This window comes from Suricata suricatta, chromosome 12, assembly GCF_006229205.1.
Source record: "Suricata suricatta isolate VVHF042 chromosome 12, meerkat_22Aug2017_6uvM2_HiC, whole genome shotgun sequence".
In the NCBI taxonomy this organism is placed as follows: domain Eukaryota; kingdom Metazoa; phylum Chordata; class Mammalia; order Carnivora; family Herpestidae; genus Suricata; species Suricata suricatta.
The window spans coordinates 76,025,718-76,043,955 of record NC_043711.1 but is presented as its reverse complement, the minus strand read 5'-3'; the positions used below and the strand labels follow the sequence as shown (position 1 = coordinate 76,043,955).

At 47.8% G+C, this 18,238-nt stretch overlaps 1 protein-coding gene and 1 pseudogene across 1 annotated transcript in view; both read left to right on the top strand.

Annotated features, from left to right (window-relative positions):
• Positions 1-18,238, top strand: part of CDS2 (CDP-diacylglycerol synthase 2) — a 53,953-nt gene that overhangs the window by 32,918 nt on the left and 2,797 nt on the right. The window contains exons 2-12 of the mRNA XM_029916308.1: positions 5,745-5,881; positions 7,094-7,190; positions 7,912-8,009; positions 8,956-9,095; positions 10,832-10,890; positions 11,544-11,626; positions 14,269-14,356; positions 14,854-14,922; positions 15,845-15,997; positions 17,266-17,385; positions 18,098-18,201. Of these exons, the coding sequence (XP_029772168.1) occupies positions 5,745-5,881; positions 7,094-7,190; positions 7,912-8,009; positions 8,956-9,095; positions 10,832-10,890; positions 11,544-11,626; positions 14,269-14,356; positions 14,854-14,922; positions 15,845-15,997; positions 17,266-17,385; positions 18,098-18,201 (1,148 nt within the window). The remainder of the gene's footprint in view (positions 1-5,744; positions 5,882-7,093; positions 7,191-7,911; positions 8,010-8,955; positions 9,096-10,831; positions 10,891-11,543; positions 11,627-14,268; positions 14,357-14,853; positions 14,923-15,844; positions 15,998-17,265; positions 17,386-18,097; positions 18,202-18,238) is intronic.
• Positions 3,753-4,320, top strand: LOC115273312 (annotated as a pseudogene).

Here is an 18,238-nt window from a genome sequence, read left to right as displayed (position 1 = left end):
AGACTGGACAAGTCTGGTCCTGCTGTGAGGGCCACTGGAGAGGCAGGGGGGGTTCTGTCACATTCTCAGTGCAGTCTGGATGCCTTGGTCTGTGGTATGTCAAGTAGACTTCATTAGCTCATTGGATCAACAAGTCTTTGCATGCCTGCCATGTTCTAGGCACTGCTCGGCACAGTGGGAAACCATCCTCAAGCCCCTGAGACACTGGTGGCTGACATGTATGTGAAGTTGTAACCTCACAGACTTACTGAGTTACATATGTGTGCTGCTGGGTCCATTATAAAGCATGCACGGGAAAGAAACATACAAAGGAGATAAAGAGAAGTAAGTTCTAATATTTCTTCCCACACTGTAGCGTATTGTGTTGCACACATCCCGCTTCAGAGAGCGCTAGTATGTCCTGCTGCCTCTGTGTACCAGACCAGCCTCTTCCACGGTAGCTTTGGGAAGGGCATAATTTTTGCATTCAGGGGCCACCTATGGGATGAATGGAGGGTGTGAAAAAGGAAGCAGGGCGGGCTGGTGCTGAACCCATGCAATTGGTCAGCACACGGGTCCCTGCAAGGCCTCATGGCCTTTGTTCTTCCCACTCCACCCTCCTTGGAAGGGTGGCCAGGTCACCTGGGGTTAGGTGTTTAAGGTTCTTGTGCTCCTGTCCTGTATGCCATGGTCAGGATACTGTGGGGTGGGGGAGGGGGGTGTTGCTCTTCAGTCCCTTTATAGTTTTCCTGACTTTTATTGGTGTGACATTTGATTGTTCCAAGTCGTTCACCACAAGGGATCCTTTGTCCTAAGACCAGAGATGCGAGGCATAGCGTACGGGGAGTGTAAGGAGCAGCAGAGCTGGGTCCTGGGCCCCTTCTCCCTGACTGGCTGCCGCCGCCTCCTGCAGAAAAGTCTTCCTCTCCATCTACCTATCTTGCCATCCCCTGGAGGAGCAAATCTCAGCACCTCTGACTCTTGGTCCAGCGTGTGCCACTTGTCTTCTGGGCAAGAACTTGAGCTCTAGGTTCCTGCCTCCTCGGCATCCCTGTCCACTCTGGGAGCTGCACCAGCGCTTGGCTTCTTTAAGTTAGACATAAGCAGCCAAAGAGGAAGTCTTAGCAGTCCAAGCTAAAAGCTTTTGCTTATCGGGTGGGGAGGAGCCAGAACACTGTGAGCCTTCAAGTTCTCTTAAGCTTCCTTCCCTTGGCCTGCTCTCCTGTGACAGCTACATCTGGGGCAGGGTGGGGGGTGAGGGGGAGGGAGACTGGGGTTCAGAAGCCTGGAGAGCAGGCTCTCTTGCTCCCTTGCTGTTGGTGTGTTTCTAGGCTGTGTCCTTGCCCCTTGCACAGGATTTGTCCTTCTACCTTGTTGGGTCCTGTTGCAGGTTGTGAGAGAGTGGTTGTCTGGGCAGGTTCTAGTCTCCTGCTCAGAGGGTGCCTCCAGGTAAGGGCTCTGGGGATGCTTATTCAATGGCCTGGGTGAGGCCCAGGACCCTGGGGTTACTTGCTTAAGGGGCAGGTAAAACCTTTAATCTCTTTCAGGCTTGTTCCTTCAGGGCATTTACTCCTTTTCTTTCTCTTCTTTTTAAAAAATGTTCCTTATTTTGAGAGAGAGGGGGCGGGGTAGAATTCCAAGCAGGCTCTGCACTGGCAGCGCAGAACCTGATGTGGGGCTTGAACTTGCGAACCGTGAGATCATGACCTGAGCCGAAATCAAGAGTCAGCCACTTAATCAACTGAGCCACCCAGGCTCAGTTACTTCATTTCTTAGTTGTTCATCTCATGCTCCCTCACGACTTGGTAATAACAGTTAATTAGCAGCTATCTCGTGTTCTTATTTCTGCCTCAGGATACCTCTGCACCTCACCCCTTCTAGCAAGGAAGGAGGGGAGTCAGGGCTATATTGCAGGACACAGTGCTGGGCTAATGCTCATAAAAGGGCGTGGAGGGTCAGAGAAACTCAGCACCCAAGTCTCTCTCCCCTCCCCTGCAGGGGCTTTCTGCCTAAGCTCCTTCCTGCCCTTCCTCGCTTGGGGAGACCAACAGCCTTTGTGAGTCTCCTTGACAACAGGATGGATAAGTTAAAAATAGCCCTGTGCTGGGGCATGTGTGTTTGCACATGCGCTTGCGCCTGGATACGTGCCCTTTCCCATGCTGGGCTCCAGCTCTTTGCCCGTGGCTTCTGGATGCTCCTGGTGAGCATCTGTGGGCGGCCTTAGTGTATCCCAGATACTCACGTGCTGAAGCTCCTTGGTTTGAGGTCAGACCCAGATGATGCCGCAGCATCGTTGCTTCCTATCATTTATGGTTGCTGCAGGGATGTGGGCGTTAATGTTAACATAAAGAGTGGAAAGCTTTTCTGAATGCCACGGTCTTCAGTCTAACTGGAAAGGGTGATCCTGGAGGCACTGCCCTGTTTCAGAACCTCTCCGACGGTGGAGTAGGGCATAGCCCTGGCTGGGAGTTTGGCTGTGTCTCTTTAGGGAACTCTCACAAAGAGGACCTTTGCTGGCCCCCTTTTACTAGGTGAGGATAGTGAAGCACAGAGGCACCTGTGTGACTTGTCGAGAGCCACCAGGCTCAGCTGGGGGAGAGTAAGGAACAGTGACCTTCTCATCAGAAGCTATGGCTCTTTCCCTCAGATCCTACTGAGGAGACCATCTCTAGGTCCTATACCAAAGCCAGCTGTGTGTGGTTTTGTTTTTTTTTTTTAAGTTAAAAATTTTTAAGTTTCTTTTGAGAGAGCGAGAAAGCATGAGCGGGGAGCAGCAGAGAGAATCCCAAGCAGGCTCTATCAGGGGAGAGCCTGAGGCGGGGCTCGATCCCACGAACTGGGGGATCATGACCTGAGATGACGTCAAGAGTCAACCGAGCCACCCAGGTGCCCCACCAGCTGTCTCTTATCAGCAGTCTCCACACTAGTGAAGGGCCTCCATCTTGTGATGTTACTACAGTTGTCAGTTAATTTAGAAATAGCTGTTTCCCTTAGGGCAGGAGCTGGGTGGCTCTTCACCACACCTGGAATTAATTCCTGGCTTCCCCTTCCATTTCCCCCCATCCTTTAGTAAGTATTTTGCTCTGTGCCAGGCACAGAGAGGTCCTGAGAAAAAGGTGGTACTCGTCTTTAAGGAGTAACAAACAGTTACAGAAATCTCCCCATAAGTCCCCACGGTGGCCAGTGCCCAGAGAAGGAATGGCTGGGATGGGGGGTGGGCTTAGAGAAGAACATATTAGTGATGCAGTGTACTTAAGGCTGAAATGTATGGCACACTCCTAGAAATCCAAAGACAGGCAGAAAACTCAGTAGAAAAGTGGCCAACAACTTGATAGACACTTTACAAAAGAAGATACCCAAATGACCAACAAACATATGAAATGGTGTTCAATTTCATATACTTATTAGGGAAATTAAAATTATTCAACTTAAAAAATATATGTGACTGCTTTTGTGTTTGCACACATGTATAAAGAAATCTGTGGGGGCATGTGGGTGGCTCAAGTCGGTTAACCATCCAACTTCAGCTCAGGTCATGATCTTGCAGTTCATGGGTTGGAGCCTCGTGTCAGGCTCTGCTGACAGCTCAGAGCCTGGAGCCTTCCTTCAGATTCTGTGTCTCCCTCTCTCTCGGCTCCTCCCCTGCTCGGGCTCTCTCTCAAAAATAAACATTTCCTTTTTTTAAAAAAAAAAAGGAAATCTTTGAAGAGGTGGTGAAACATCCTTTTGCCATTTCTAGTTTACTTCATTCTGAATTTCTTACCAAAAATAAAATGGGGTCCCCGGCCGGAGGTCCGCATTCTTGTCACTTGCAGCTGTGGCCAGCGCTCCCTGTTCACTCTCTCAGCACACTGGCCAGCAGGGAGCCCGCGAGCCTGGGTGCCCTGGTGGGCCATGGTGTCACTCACTGAGAATGTGGCATTACTCTGTGGCACGCTGATCTGGGACTACACCCAGATGAATGAGCTGCGGCGCCTTCCATGCAGGCCAAGAACCAAGAGATTCTGAATTCCCTCAAGTATATATATCTGAGCCGAGGTGGGTTCGAGCCCACCTTCATGCTTTGTGAGAAGTGTGAGGTGAATGGCAAATAGGCACGCCCCACTTCACCCTCCTGCAGGAGGCTCTGCCTGCCCCCAGTGATATCACCACTGCACTCATGACCAACCCCAGGGTCATTGCCTGGTCCTCAGTGTGCTGCAGCAAGGTCTCCTGGAACTTGGAGAAGTTCCTGGTGGGCCCAGATGGTGTGCCAATGCTCAGTACAGCCATCCCTTTCCAACCATCGACATCAAGCCTGACACTGAAGCCATGCTGTCCCAGGGGCTCAGCTGTGCCTAGGGTGCCCGTCCTATCCCTACTCCCTGGCAGTCACAGCACTACCCTCTGGGGATTTCATCCATGAAGGTGTTTCTTCAAAATCTGCATGGAGGAATGCCGGATGCCCTGAGATCAGTGATTCTTGTCTCTCTCATCCTCAAACCAAGGCTCCTCACTAATAAAGTATCAGGTGTCAGAAAAAAAACAGTGGATTCCAAGATACTTGAATAAAAGGAAATTTATTTAAAGTGGGATGAACACCTAGAGTCAAGACCTGGATGAATAGGCGATTTGGGGCCAGCCATTGAACGTCTCAGAGCTTCTGTTTCTTCATTTGTAAATAGTGATCATCTTGTCTCCTTTCTCTTCCTTCTAGAACTCTGAGGTTCAGAGATATGGGAATCATTCTTACAACTGTTGAGGGCCCTGCAAATATGAAGCAGTGTTGTTAGACTCTAATTCAAAGTGATTTGATTTCTCGTCCACCTCTTCTCACAGCAATGATTCTAAATTTCTGTAAGACATAAATGCTTTGCATAGCAGTAGGGTCCCTAGGATTCAGAGGAGCCTGCTCCTTGGCACTTTGGATAGAGAGCCCATTACCGGCATGGCTCTGGTCCCCTCACAGGGGGTGGTAAGCAGGATGAGTTCCTGAGATGGCTGGAGCCTGGGTGGCAATCTGAGTGACATTGCAGGGTCTGCTGTGACCCAGGGCTGGGTGACAGAAAGGACAGTGGCACACCAGTCCTGGTGAAGCCTTGACTCTAGTAAGCAGTACTGTGTGGCTTCTACACCAGTTGGGGCTGGCCTCCTCATGGGGGGCTCTTGTGAAGTCTGGGAGTAACACTGTGGACTTTGGGGAGTCCAGTGGGGGGCAGCAGCCTGCACAGCCAGCCTTTCTCTGAGAGGGCCTGGCTCTGTGGCTGCTCGGGTGGCTCTGAAGAGTTCACAGCATGCTGTGGCCGAGCAGGGACTGTTCCCTGAATGATTTAGGTGTTGGCGGGGAGGGGTTTTCAGAGCTAGGTATGTTTTCCTGGGTGCCAGCAGCCGAACCCTTACAAGTAATAAGCCTGGCAGCAAGGACAGGGTCAGGAATGAAGTCCTGATGAAACTCAGACCTGGCTCCCTTTTGCATTCTCCCTCTTCTGGACTGTTCCCCCCGCTGTCCCCAGTACGGCAGGGAAGAACGAGCAGATTGTGCTGTTGCTCCTCCCCCTCCCTGTGGTGCAGGTGTATGCCTTGCTTCCCACAGAGCCGGCCATCTTAGCACATGTAAGAACAGTGTTGGGATCGCTGTGAGTCCCATCTGTTTTGTCACTTGACTGTGCTAGGTCCTCGAGCCCTGCCAGGGGTCTTTTCCCACAGATCTCCTGTGATAGGCATGTGCTTCTCAGAATGCTACTAAGCATTTTTTTTAACCTTTCATCTCTTTTTTTGCCATGTAGGAATCAGAGTCAGAAATAAAGGTAGATGGAGAGACTGCATCGGACAGTGAGAGCCGAGCGGAAGCTGTTTCTTTAGCAACCTCTGCAGATGATACCCCAGAGGTCCTCAACAGGGCCCTTTCCAACTTGTCTTCAAGGTAACCTGGCTTAATGATGTAGATGCCCATGGGGGCCCCCCACCAGGTCCAAGTGCCATGGAAGACCCAGAGCCTTCAGGAAGTCTGCAGTCGTGTGGCTCGAACCTACGAACTTACTTCCGTTAAAGTGTGCAGGGTGGGCCTGCTCATTTGCATTGGCCGCAGTCTCCCTGCTTCTGCTCAGGGCTCCGCTGAATGCAGCCTAGCGCTCAACAGCAACTAGATCTGGCCCGTGGGTGCTGTAGGCTGGGCTGGGGGGTGCAGTAGCCCAAGGAGGAGGAGTGTGGACAAAGGGGTCATGGAGGGCAAGGTTGCTGCTGCAGCATGTGAAGGGCTTTGTGACTAATGGGCAGGCTGCTTTCCACAGAGGAGCCCAAGTTTCAAGGTCAAAGCTTAGTGTTCCCTCTCCCACACATCCATTGTGGACATTCCTTAGATTCTCCCGGACAAATTAAGAAATCTCAGCTTGAGTGACTCCAGGGTTAAAATGTTGTTCCATTGAGACTCTGGTCCTTCAACACCAGTTCTGTGGGTAAAGACACAAATTATAAGACCCCCAAAACATTATCTGAAAGTGTTTCTGTGTGTGTCTCCCATGCACCTTTCTCTTTGAAAGGTTATATTGTGGTCAAGGGCATGGTTCTAGAGCTAGGCTTACAGGATTCAGATATCAGTTTAACCACGTCACAACTATATGATTTGCCCATTTCTTCATCTGTAAAGGCTACTCATGTTGAGGGTTAAATGAATTAATATATGCAAAGTCTTTATAAAAGTGCCAGATGCATATTTGTGATAGCTCTTATCGCTGGTTAATATTATTACCACCGTAATGATGCAGGGACAGAGGGATGTAGGATTCTGCTGCAGGAAAAATTTGTATAGTTTTTTCTTTGGATAGGGAGTCATAGAAGTACATCCGATAGGCACCACGTTTCCTTGGGGATTTTTGCCTGATTCTTTTGTTAAGATAGAAGCTGGGTGTGTTTCCCTGTAGGCCGTGGAGCACCTGCTGAGTCTGGTAGGGGTGAGGTGATGGCTCCATTGGCCCTGCTTCCACCAGCCTGTGGCTAGTACCTCTGTCAAGGTGAAGGAGGTGTTCCTCCAAGGGATTGACCTCTTCTGCCAAAAAGAGCCATCCTCCTTGGGTTTGTGTTTTGCATCTTTCTGGGCTCCTAATGCATTTTCTTTCTCCTTTTCCTCTTCTCTTAGATGGAAGAACTGGTGGGTGAGAGGCATCCTGACTTTGGCCATGATTGCATTTTTTTTCATCATCATTTACTTGGGACCAATGGTTTTAATGATCATTGTAAGTGCCATTTGCGTGCTGTTTTAATTTTGTCTAATTTAGTCTTGAGTACAGGGTTTGGGGTTGGTTCTGGGAATCAGTGGCAGTCCTGGCCCCTCAGTCCACAGCTGCCTTTTACAATATCTGTGACTCCTCCCCTTTTAGGAGGCAACCAGAGAGGCATTGGGATAGGCCAGTGATGTGTGGTTAAAGATACCTCTTCATTTAAAAATTTGATATTATTTCAGCCATTTGATTAAACTGACCTGGGCTATGACTCTGTGTGACTCTTGGTTTTGTTTTTGGTTTTCCTAAGGCCTCACTCTGGGGCTTAGGACTTTCATTTAAAAATCCCAGTTCTCATCACTGCTTTCAGTCTTCCCACTGTCATGGACAGGGTCAGATGACTAGAGGCTGACTGCTGAGCAAAGCAGTTGGGGCTTTTCAAGTATTCCTATTCAAAGCCAAAAGGGAAGAGATTGAATCCAGGGAGGTACAACAATAAGTTAATTGAAGCTTCAGGGGTTGATGTTTATTGCAACTACTCTGGGTGACATAAAGGACTGCATTGCCAAGTGGGGTGCTGAGAGGGAGGGTGAGGAGGAGAATGTCAGTGTAGGACTGACATTCTTAAATGTGATCGTTTTTCTTGAAGGCCCATGCCCTGTGTGTGGGTTTCTGCTTCCAAAGATGGTAAGAACTGGAGGATTAGCAAGTATTCAGATTGTTCTGTGTCTTGCAGGTGATGTGTGTTCAGATTAAGTGTTTCCACGAGATTATCACTATTGGCTACAACGTCTACCACTCCTATGATCTGCCCTGGTTCAGAACCCTCAGCTGGTGAGCCCGCTAGCCCCACAGGGGCCCCACGGATTTGGATGCTGGGTATTTACAGTCCTGGTGGGTGGGCAAGTAGTGGTGGCCATCAGCTCACATAGTACCTTTGAGACCCAGGTATTTTATGTGGCTGGCCTGTGAGGAGTGTTTAACAGTTACCTGGGGTCCGGAATCTTCCACACGGGCTACATCCATGAGCACATTGGTCTTGGTATTTGGATTCACCAGATTTCACACAGTGGCCCCCACTTCTAGACTAGCATAGATATTTTTTAATGTTTATTTATTTTGAGAGAGAGAGAGCTCACACACACGTGCACATGAGTGGGGAGTGGGGACAGAGAGAGAAGAAGAGACAGAATCCCAAATAGGCTCGAAGCCCCAGCAGGGGCGGGAGGTTCTTAGTGAAATAATCAAATGCTATATGCTATAGAAATAAATGTGGGGGAGGCAGATGCTGTGTTGGGTCGTGAAAGGTTTTATGAAGACAATAGCATTTGAGCAGTGAGTGGAAAAAATGAGTAAGCGAAGAGGATATTTCAGGCTGGGAAAGACAGGAGCAAAGCAGATGGTGGCAAAGCCAGAGTCAGCCGTTGAGACCGGAGCACAGGGTTCCCGGAGGAGTGGAAACTGATGGGGAGGCAGGCTGAGGCACTCCCTGGAAGGTCGTCTTATGGTTTGAGTGCTCTTAGATTAGGCATGGAAACTTGACAAAAGGAGCAAAAGTTGAGCCCCCAGTTTGTGATAACTCGGAGGAGTGAAAGCTGCCACAGATTCCCAGATAAACTTCTCACCAATGGAATCACCGGTCTGCTTGTCCCTCTGCAAGCTGCCGCCGGGGTCTCAGGGCAGGTGGACTGCTGCTTTGACCCCCGAGCTTCCTGACAGCCTCACTGTAAAGGAGCAGACACATGTGTCGCCCATGGCAGTGACCTGTCTTCATTTACAGGTACTTTCTACTGTGTGTAAACTATTTCTTCTATGGTGAAACAGTGACGGATTACTTCTTCACTCTGGTCCAGAGAGAGGAGCCCTTGCGGATTCTCAGCAAATATCACCGGTTCATTTCCTTTACTCTGTATCTAATAGGTAAGCAGTCAGCGGGTTACCAGTTCTCGTCTGTCTCATGTTCTATGTCTGCAGAAGAGAGGTTGGGGAACTTCCAGGTTAACGCAGTTTCGATGGTGTTAACTCTGTGCTGGGCAGCAGAGCTGAAGGCCCTGAAGCAGCTCTTGCCTAAGAAATGGGACTGTGGGCCTTGTGTAGTTGTGGGGACTGCGGTCTGTGCCACCTGACATTGTGTCCCAGCCTCCGTTGGAGGACAGCATAACACTGTCCCATCCTGACTCTCTTGTTGGCAGAGATTTTGCAGTGTGATGGAAACAAAAACCGCCCAGGAAGCTGGGTATAAAAACAAGGGGCTATCTTTAGGGGTGTGGCCACAAGGGGGACATTGCAGTGTGATGGAAATTTTACCCACCTGGCTTTAAAAAGGCTCTGTGGCTTCACAGAAGCTGGGAGCTTAGTCTTTGAGTCTCTTTTGTAATCTAGAGCTAACTGTGAGGGTTTAATCAGCTATGTTAGGTGTTGACCAGCAGTCAAGCGCTGTGTCCATTTCCCCTCAGTCTTACCTGGGTGTTAAGTGTTCATGCTCGTGTTTTTCATAGTTGCCCTCAAAGCCAGTTTGAGGCACATGAGAGATTTGTTCTGACCTAAATTTCCATCTGATCTCTTTTTGATCTGCTTGATAGCAGTACTTGTCTCTGTGAATGACAGCTGGCTATAAAATAGGAAATCCACTGCCAAGGGCTCTTTGACTGAGCACAGTCAGAGAGCACGCCTCCGATCCTGAGAGTGGCCCCTCACAGCGCAAGGTCAGGGGTCTAGAATAGCCACATGCTTTCTAATGGGCAGGGCTGTGTTCAAGGGGCCCAGCACTCTCGTGGGTAACAGTCTCTTTCCTTTTGGGGGCAGGGGTCGGTGGCTATAGTCTGTTTGTTTTGCCACCATATGAGTCAGATGCAAGGGTGGCCTTGACTCCATACCAGGTGGGTCCCCCTTAGCCAGATCTATAACTTAGGACAGGACGAGTCAGCAAACTTTTTCTTTAAAAAAAAGTTTGTTTTAATATTTATTTTTGAGAGAGAGAGAGAGTGCATGGGCACTGTGTGAGTGGGGGAGGGGCAGAATAAGAGGAAGACACAGAATCCACAGCAGGCTCCCAGCTCCAAGCAGTCAGCACAGAGCCTGACATGGGGCAGGGCTCAAACCCACGAACTGTGTGCTCATGATCTGAGCTGAAGTCAGACACTTGTGACTGAGCCACCCAGGAGCCCCTCAGCAAACTTTTTCTTAAAGGTCTGGATAATATTTTACGTTTTGGGGGCCAAAGGGTCTTCATTGCAACTCCTTTGTTTTGCCCTTGAGCATGAAAGGAGAAGCCCAGATGACACGATACGTAAACAAATGGGCATGACTGTGTTCCAAAAAAATTTGATTTGTAAAAACAGGCAGCTGGCCTGATTTTTGTTTGTTGACCCCTGCTCTAGGATCAAAACATTCCTATCTGATGAACAGTGTTCTAACTGAAGTGTAGGCTGTAAGATGTAAAAATATTGCCTTCCTCTGATTGTCTTGAGCAAGTCCATCTTCCCTTCTGTCGTTGGAATGACTGGGATTAATTCCCCTGGGCTTCGGAGTTGTGCCGGGTTAACTGCTGCTGGGAACTGACCAGAGGACCACCTAACACATCTAAAGGAAATGCCTAGGACAAAGATAAAGCGGACTGTGATTCATTTTGCCCTTTCTTCTCCTCCTCAAACTAGGATTCTGCATGTTTGTACTGAGCCTGGTCAAGAAGCATTATCGACTGCAGTTCTACATGGTAAGGAAGCTGTACGTGTGTGTCAGAATTCTTGGCTTAAGGGAAGTTCTGCAGAAACTCAGCAGGCCTTTCATGCTTTGTGTGACTAAGCAGAACTCTGGAATGCAGGCCGTTGTTTTTGCATCTAGGACCTAGAGCATGAAGGAGTGTCCCCATTTCAGTTAGGCTGCTCTGCTTCCACTTAGACCCAGTCACTGTTTCTTCATTCACACCTCAGGCAGCCTCTCCACCAGGACCTGAAGATGGCCTCCAGGTAGGGCTCAAGGTGAAGCTTCAGGCAATGCTCATAAATATCATACCCACCGACTTGCTCTCTCAACTTGAAAACATCCCCTCACTGAGTGTCCCAAGCACTCAATAAATACTTATTGAGAAAATGAGACGTACCCAAGTGTTCGGACCATAGAAAGACTTGCTCAGGAGTAGGCCCTGTGGTTCCTACTTTTGTTGGGAATTGTAGGTGGGGAGAAAGTTACCCCCAACTGCCTGCTCTGTATCTTTTTACTTCCAGTTAGGTGGGTACAGAAGCAGACATTTTCTCTACATGTTGTTGTTGTTGTTGTTAGCAATATTCTATTTGTTATTGGCAGTTACTTGCAGGGCCTTTCTAGGTAAACATATAGGTAAAATGTATTCTGAATCTTCTTTTGCAGTTTGGCTGGACCCATGTGACATTATTGATTGTTGTAACGCAGTCACACCTAGTGATCCACAACCTGTTTGAAGGAATGATCTGGTAAGTGATGTCGTGAGGGAGATTTTCCGTTTTATCTTGTGGGTTTCCTCACGTACAGGTAGGCTGAGCACCCTTGCTTACCGTCTAAGCCAAGGGTTCTCACCTTGAGCTACATCAGAATCCCTTGCAGGGTGGGGCACAGCACAGGTCACGGAGCCTCACTCCTGAGAATCTGAATTTCCCACACACTCCCAGGTGATGCTGAGACTGCCGGTCAGCATCTATCCTTTGAGAGCTCATGTTCTAGTTTTCTTTTTAATGTTTATATTTGAGAGAGAGAGAGAGAGAGAGAGAGAGAGAGAGAGAGAGAGAGAGACAGGATCTGAAGCAGGCTGCAGGCTCCAAGCTGCCAGCACAGAGCCTGACGTGGGGCTCCAACTCAAGCTGTGAGATCATGACCTGAACTGAATTTGGATGCTCAACCGACTGAGCCACCCAGGCGCCCTGAGAACTAATGTTCTAGACTAAGAAGCATGTGAATATTTTTAATTTGTTTATTTTTAAAAGTTTTCTTTTTTTTTTAAGTTTTTTTATTTTGAGACAGAGGGAATGCACATGAGTAGGGGAGGGGCAGATAGGGAGAAAGAGAGAGAGAGAGAGAGAGAGAGAGAGAGAGAGAGAGAGAGAGAGAGAGAGAGAGAGAGGGAGAGAGAGAGAATCCTATGCAGGTCCGCATTGTCAGCGCAGAGCTCAATGCAGGGCTCGAACCCACAAATTGTAAGATCACGACCTGAGCCAAAATCAAGAGTCAGACAATCAACCCACTGAACCACCCAGGTGCCCCTGTACATGGATATTTAAAGAATGAAAGATAATGCAGTTGTATAGCAACAGGCTTGAAAAACTAAAAGAAATTTCTTAATTTGGCAAAATGTGAACTACCAAAAGTCATGAAGAAGAAAATTGGAAAAGACCAGTAAAATTGGAAAAGACCAGTAACTATAGAAGAACTTTGGGTTTTTTTTTTTTAATGTTTTATTTGTTTTTGATACAGAAGAGACAGAGCATGAGAGGGGGAGGTTCAGAGAGAGGGAGACACAGAATCTGAAACAGGCTCCAGGCTCTGAGCTAGCTGTCAGCACAGAGCCCGGCGTGGGGCTTAAACCCATGAACGTGAGATCTGACCTGAGCCGAAGTCGGAGGCTTAACCGACTGAGCCACCCAGGTGCCCCTATAGAAGAACTTTGGATTGCCTAAGAATCCACACCTGGGAAAAAAACAACCAATGATAATCGGGGAATTTTATCTAACCCTTCATACTAACACTAATAAGCATAGGGAGGTGAAAAGAAGAATGTTAAATGGATTTCTTTAATGATTACAGAGAAGCCATTGTAAATAAACTATTATCCCATAGAATCTGGCAATGTGTCAGAAGAATGATATAGTTGTGACTTAATAGACAATGTTCCAGAAATGCAGCAGTTTCAGCAAGAAATCTGTCGGCATTTCTAGAAGTCTGCAGGCTAAGGAAACGAATGATCTTAGTGAAAATGGAAAGGTAAAGGTGTATCCTAGTTTATACTAGAGGTATTAAAGTGTCGTGGTTACGGCCCCAGACTGTGGCTGTTTCCAAGTCTCAGAATGAGGGTATAATAGTACACACCTGCGCCCGCATCGCTGAGTAGCAGGTTAGTCAGTATATGTAAAGTGCTTAGACCAGAGACTAGCTCAGATAATTGTTGGCCTTAGGCATTATTGCATTTACAACTCATAATAATGGCCTGAGGAGACACACAATCTTTCTTTTTCAGAGTTTCAGGTAATTTTGAGGATCATAATAAATCCTTATCTTTAGGGCCAAGCATGCCACTGGGTTCTACAGTAAATTATATTAAAATCTCTGGTTATTGGTTTTCACACTGAAAACTACAAGATTTAATTGTAGGCATAGAAAATATGTGCCAGAAGCCTCAACAAAGTAAGTAATGTTGTGTGGGATTGGAAGGATGCAGATGCTCCCTTAACAAACAGGAGGTCAGAGAATATTACCTGTAGTTTATGGGCCAGAAGTCAGAGATTTATGTATGTTAAATTCAGAAATTTAAGAAGAGGAAAATCCTAAAAAGTGCTGGCCAGAGAGTGGAGAGCGAGGAGGAGAGAAAGATGGTACAAGTGTGGGAACAGCCCCCTGGTTCATGGTTGGGGTGGGGGTACGGGGGTCAAGAAGATAGCTAGCTCCGGGGCGGGGTTCTGCACTCAGCCGAGCACTGGGAAAGGTAGGCCTCACCGGAGCTAGTCATAAACGGGTTAAAAATAGGTAAATTATGAAATATACTGCGTAGAGTTATGGAGATGACCTCTGGAAGAAGAAAAGTCAGAAATCATTAAAAGCAGTTATTTTGGGGGAATGGAGATAGGGGCAGAAAACAAGGAAAACTTTCTTTACGGTTTAAACTTGTATTACCAGTGTGCATATGTAACTTTGTAACGATAAAAAGAACAAATGGCATTTTAGAGGATAGACCTCCAGTTATTCGGGGGTCATTCAGGAACATTTGAACGCCTGCTGTGTGCCAGGTACTAGGTATGAGGACAAGTACTTAGGGGCTATTTTGGAAGTGATGAGTGTCAGCGTCTTGTGGACATCTGAGATATTGTCCTCTTAGGAGAGTTGATTTCTCCTTCGGTTTATTCCCTAGGTTCATTGTCCCCATCTCTTGTGTCATCTGTAATGACATTATGGCCTATATGTTTGGCTTTTTCTTTGGTCGGACCCCACTTATTAAGGTAAGTGGGTCACCCTAACATGAAACACCACTGTGAGGCACAGAAGAAATCTAGCTAGTGTGTATGTCTTCATGTCCTCCTGGAGAAAGTCTGGAAATACCTTCGTCTTAAGAGAAAAGCCAAAGGAGGACATTTGACAGCTCTAAGGAAAAGAGGAGAAAAGAGCTCCTAGAGAAGATAATTGTGTAGACTATACAGGCATACTTTGGGGGCTCTGATCTGAATTTGAGTGTTGTCATTTAACTTGTATACTATTTTATAATATAATTAAATTATTTGAATGACTAATTGGGACAGAAGGGAAACTGAGGGATATCAGGCTGGGCGGGAACATGGAGACCAAGCATGGGGTTATTTTTAGAAAGGGAGGTGGTTAACAGAATGAGGTGTGTGTGTGTGTGTGTGTTTTAATAGTAGGAAGGTTTTAAACAAGTAATCATTGTTCCAAAGCCAGTTATCAAAATGACCTTTGTTAAGAAGTTGCTCTCTGTCCATAGCTGTCCCCGAAGAAGACCTGGGAAGGCTTCATTGGGGGCTTCTTTGCTACAGTGGTGTTTGGCCTGCTGGTAGGTGGTGGTTCCCCCTGGCGGGGGTGGGGTGGGGTGGGGGGTGGAGAACAGAGCTTCAAAGCTTGTCCAGGGCTAGAGAGCTGGTCTCCCAAGGCCAAGGGCTTTGTGCCGCTGAATGGTACCCTTGCCCTGCAAGGGGCATGAGCATGGCACACTCCGTAAGTGGCCCGGGCAGAGCAAGCTGTCCTTTATCTGCCAGATTTCAAACAGGATCTTGCCAGTTGAGCGGGGCAGTGTGCACCTGTACTCCCCTCATGCCGAGGGATAGTAACACTCAGCAGGTAGCATTCTTGTCCACGCATTTGATATTTCAAGATCAAGTGATTGGCAGCTAAGAGTAGGAGGTACGGTGAGCTGTGCCACTCCGGCCAAGGTCCTCTCCCGTTTGTGCCCTGCCTGGAGGTGATTGATCTTCCCACCCTTTCTGGAGCATTCCCTGCTTCTGACCATCAGGCTGGCCGCTCATTTTCAGGGGTGTCCAGCCATCCTCCAGTACTGATTCCCTTCATTATTCTTCCTTCTTTTTCCTCCGGGCTGGTTCGCTCTCACTATATCGCTCCCTGACATCCTGCCTCATGTTCGAATTAAAGTAAGAGATCCTGAGAAAAAGGGACCATAGCGCCCCTGAATGGCGAGAATCTTCTTGTCGTTCTTCACCCAGATTCCTTCAGGTCTGTCCTGGATTCTGACCTGGGTGTTTGGGCAAGTATGTGTGAAGCGTCAGCAGACTGGGAACCCCTCTTAAATTTTCCCCCCAAATTCAGGCAAAATACTCAGGTGAGGAAATACGAACCTCTGATTTGCTCGAAGTGAGCAGGGTGCTAGGTGCCGTGAGGGACCCAGCCAGGCCCGATGGCTGCCGCCCAGGCAGGATGACTGGGACTGGTCTCCTCTGCCCGTCTCTGCTCTTCGTCCTCAGCTGTCCTATGTGATGTCCGGGTACAGATGCTTCGTCTGCCCCGTGGAGTACAACAATGACACCAACAGCTTCACTGTGGACTGTGAGCCGTCGGACCTCTTCCGTCTGCAGGAGTACAACATCCCTGAGGTGATCCAGTCGGTCATCGGCTTGGTACGTGCCGTCACCTGGGGCGAGCTGTCCCGGGTTAGATAGTGACCACTCCCTCAAAAAAAAAAGAAGAAGAAGTAGAAGAAAGAGAAAAACCAAGCTTCCTCCCTCCACAATGTTGCAAGCCCCAGAACAGAGGAGAATTGTTTAGGTCTGTGCAGGCTGAAAGCAGAAGGAGACACTCATCTCACTTCTTTTTTTTTTTTCTTTTTAATTTTTCCCCCTAATGTTTTATTTTATTTTTGAGAGAGAGAGAGACAGCATGAGCAGGGGAGGGCAGAGAGAGAGGGACATACAGAATCCGAAGACAGGCTCCAGGCTCTGAGCTAGCTGTCAGCACAGAGCCCGATGTGGGGCTCGAACCCATGAACTGTGAGATCATGACCTGAGCCAAAGCCGGGGGCTCAATCGACTGAGCCACCCAGGCGCCTCCACTTCATCTCACTTCTATTTGTTTAGACCAGTGGTTCTCAAACTGTGCCCTGTGGGTCCCTGGGGGACCCTGAGATCCTTTCAGCGGTCTGTGAGGTCACGATTATTTTCATGATAATATAATGACATTATTTGCCTGTTTTACTTTATTGACGTTTGCTGTGAATGGTGCACAAGGTGGGTAAAGTTGCTTGGTGCTTCAGCATGAGTAAGGGCCCTGACCCGGAACTAGACTCGATCCATGAGTCATTGGATCCTTCGTGTCACACACACGCAGGAAGAATAAGCCAGTTCCTCTGAAGATGTCTATGATGAAACAGTAAAACTAGTCATTTAAAAAATTTTTTTTGTTTTAATATTTATTTTTAAGGGGGGAGAGAGAGAGAGAGAGAGAGAGAGAGAGAGAGAGAGAGAGAGAGAGAGAGAGAGAGGGAGGGAGGGAGGGAGGGGGGGCAGAGAGAGAGGGAGACACAGAATCTGAAGCAGGTTCCAGGCTCTGAGCTGTCAGCACAGAGCTCAACATGGGGCTCGAACTCAGGAACTGTGAAATCATGATCTGAGCTGAAGCCGGACACTTAGCCGACTGATCACCCAGGTGCCCCTGGCTCTTCCTTTTTTCAGCTACCTAATTTGTGTTAGGCTGGACTTCCTTCACATGCGTCAATCAAAACATCATATTGCAGCAGACTGAATGTATGACACTTAATGCCCTCCATTAATCCGGATATTAGAGATTGAAAAACCAACAAAATCCAGTTTTCTTTCTAATTTTACTTTTGGAGGGAAAATAGTTATTTACGTCCACAAGGCATATGACTGGTCTCACTTGTTCTCCTCAGACAACAATCTGGATGTACCCCTTCCAGATCCACAGCATTGCCCTCTCCACTTTCGCCTCGCTCATCGGCCCCTTTGGAGGATTCTTTGCAAGTGGATTCAAGCGAGCCTTTAAAATCAAAGTAGGAAAATCATCTTCTCTGTCCTTCTCACTGTCTCCCAGCCCAGTCTTCTCCTGTCCCGCCCCGTCAACCACCACCCCTTTCAAAATAACCAGGCTCTAAACCCTGACTATTAATGTGTGCTCATCGCCCATGCATGAGATTTAGGTAAGTTAAATAAAAAGACATTGCTTTCCAAGAAAATTCAGTATAGTTTTGACCCTGAACAATGCAGGGGTTAGAGGCACTGACACCTCCCCCCACCTGCTGCCCCCCCGGTACTAGAAAACTCACGTGTAACTGTTGACCAGAAGAATTACTGATTAACACTTATTTTGTATGTTATATGTATTATATACTATATGCATACAATAAAGTAAGCTAGAGGAAAGAATATGTGATTAAGAAAATCATAAGGAAGAGAGAATACATTTACATTCCTGTACTATATTTACTGAAAAACATTACGTATAAGTGGACCCATGTAGTTCAGACCCCTGTGGTTCAAGAGCCAACTGTAGTTGGATGTTCAGTTTATTTGTTCATATATCTTGAATCTTACTTCAAAAGAAACATTTTATAATAAGATTGTGTTTGGATTTGGATCCATACATCTTTCTTTCTGTTGCCCTCAGTTGCTCAGGGCAGAAGCTGGGCATTGAGGTTGGACCATAGGGCAGGGTTTGATCTTGGCCTGGCCCGGGCTTACCAGTCCTTCCCCTGCCTCTGACAGGACTTTGCCAATACCATTCCTGGCCATGGAGGCATCATGGATCGCTTTGACTGCCAGTATCTGATGGCCACCTTTGTCAACGTGTACATTGCCAGTTTTATCAGGTACGGTGCCTTTCCATCTGAAGCCAGTTGTTGGATT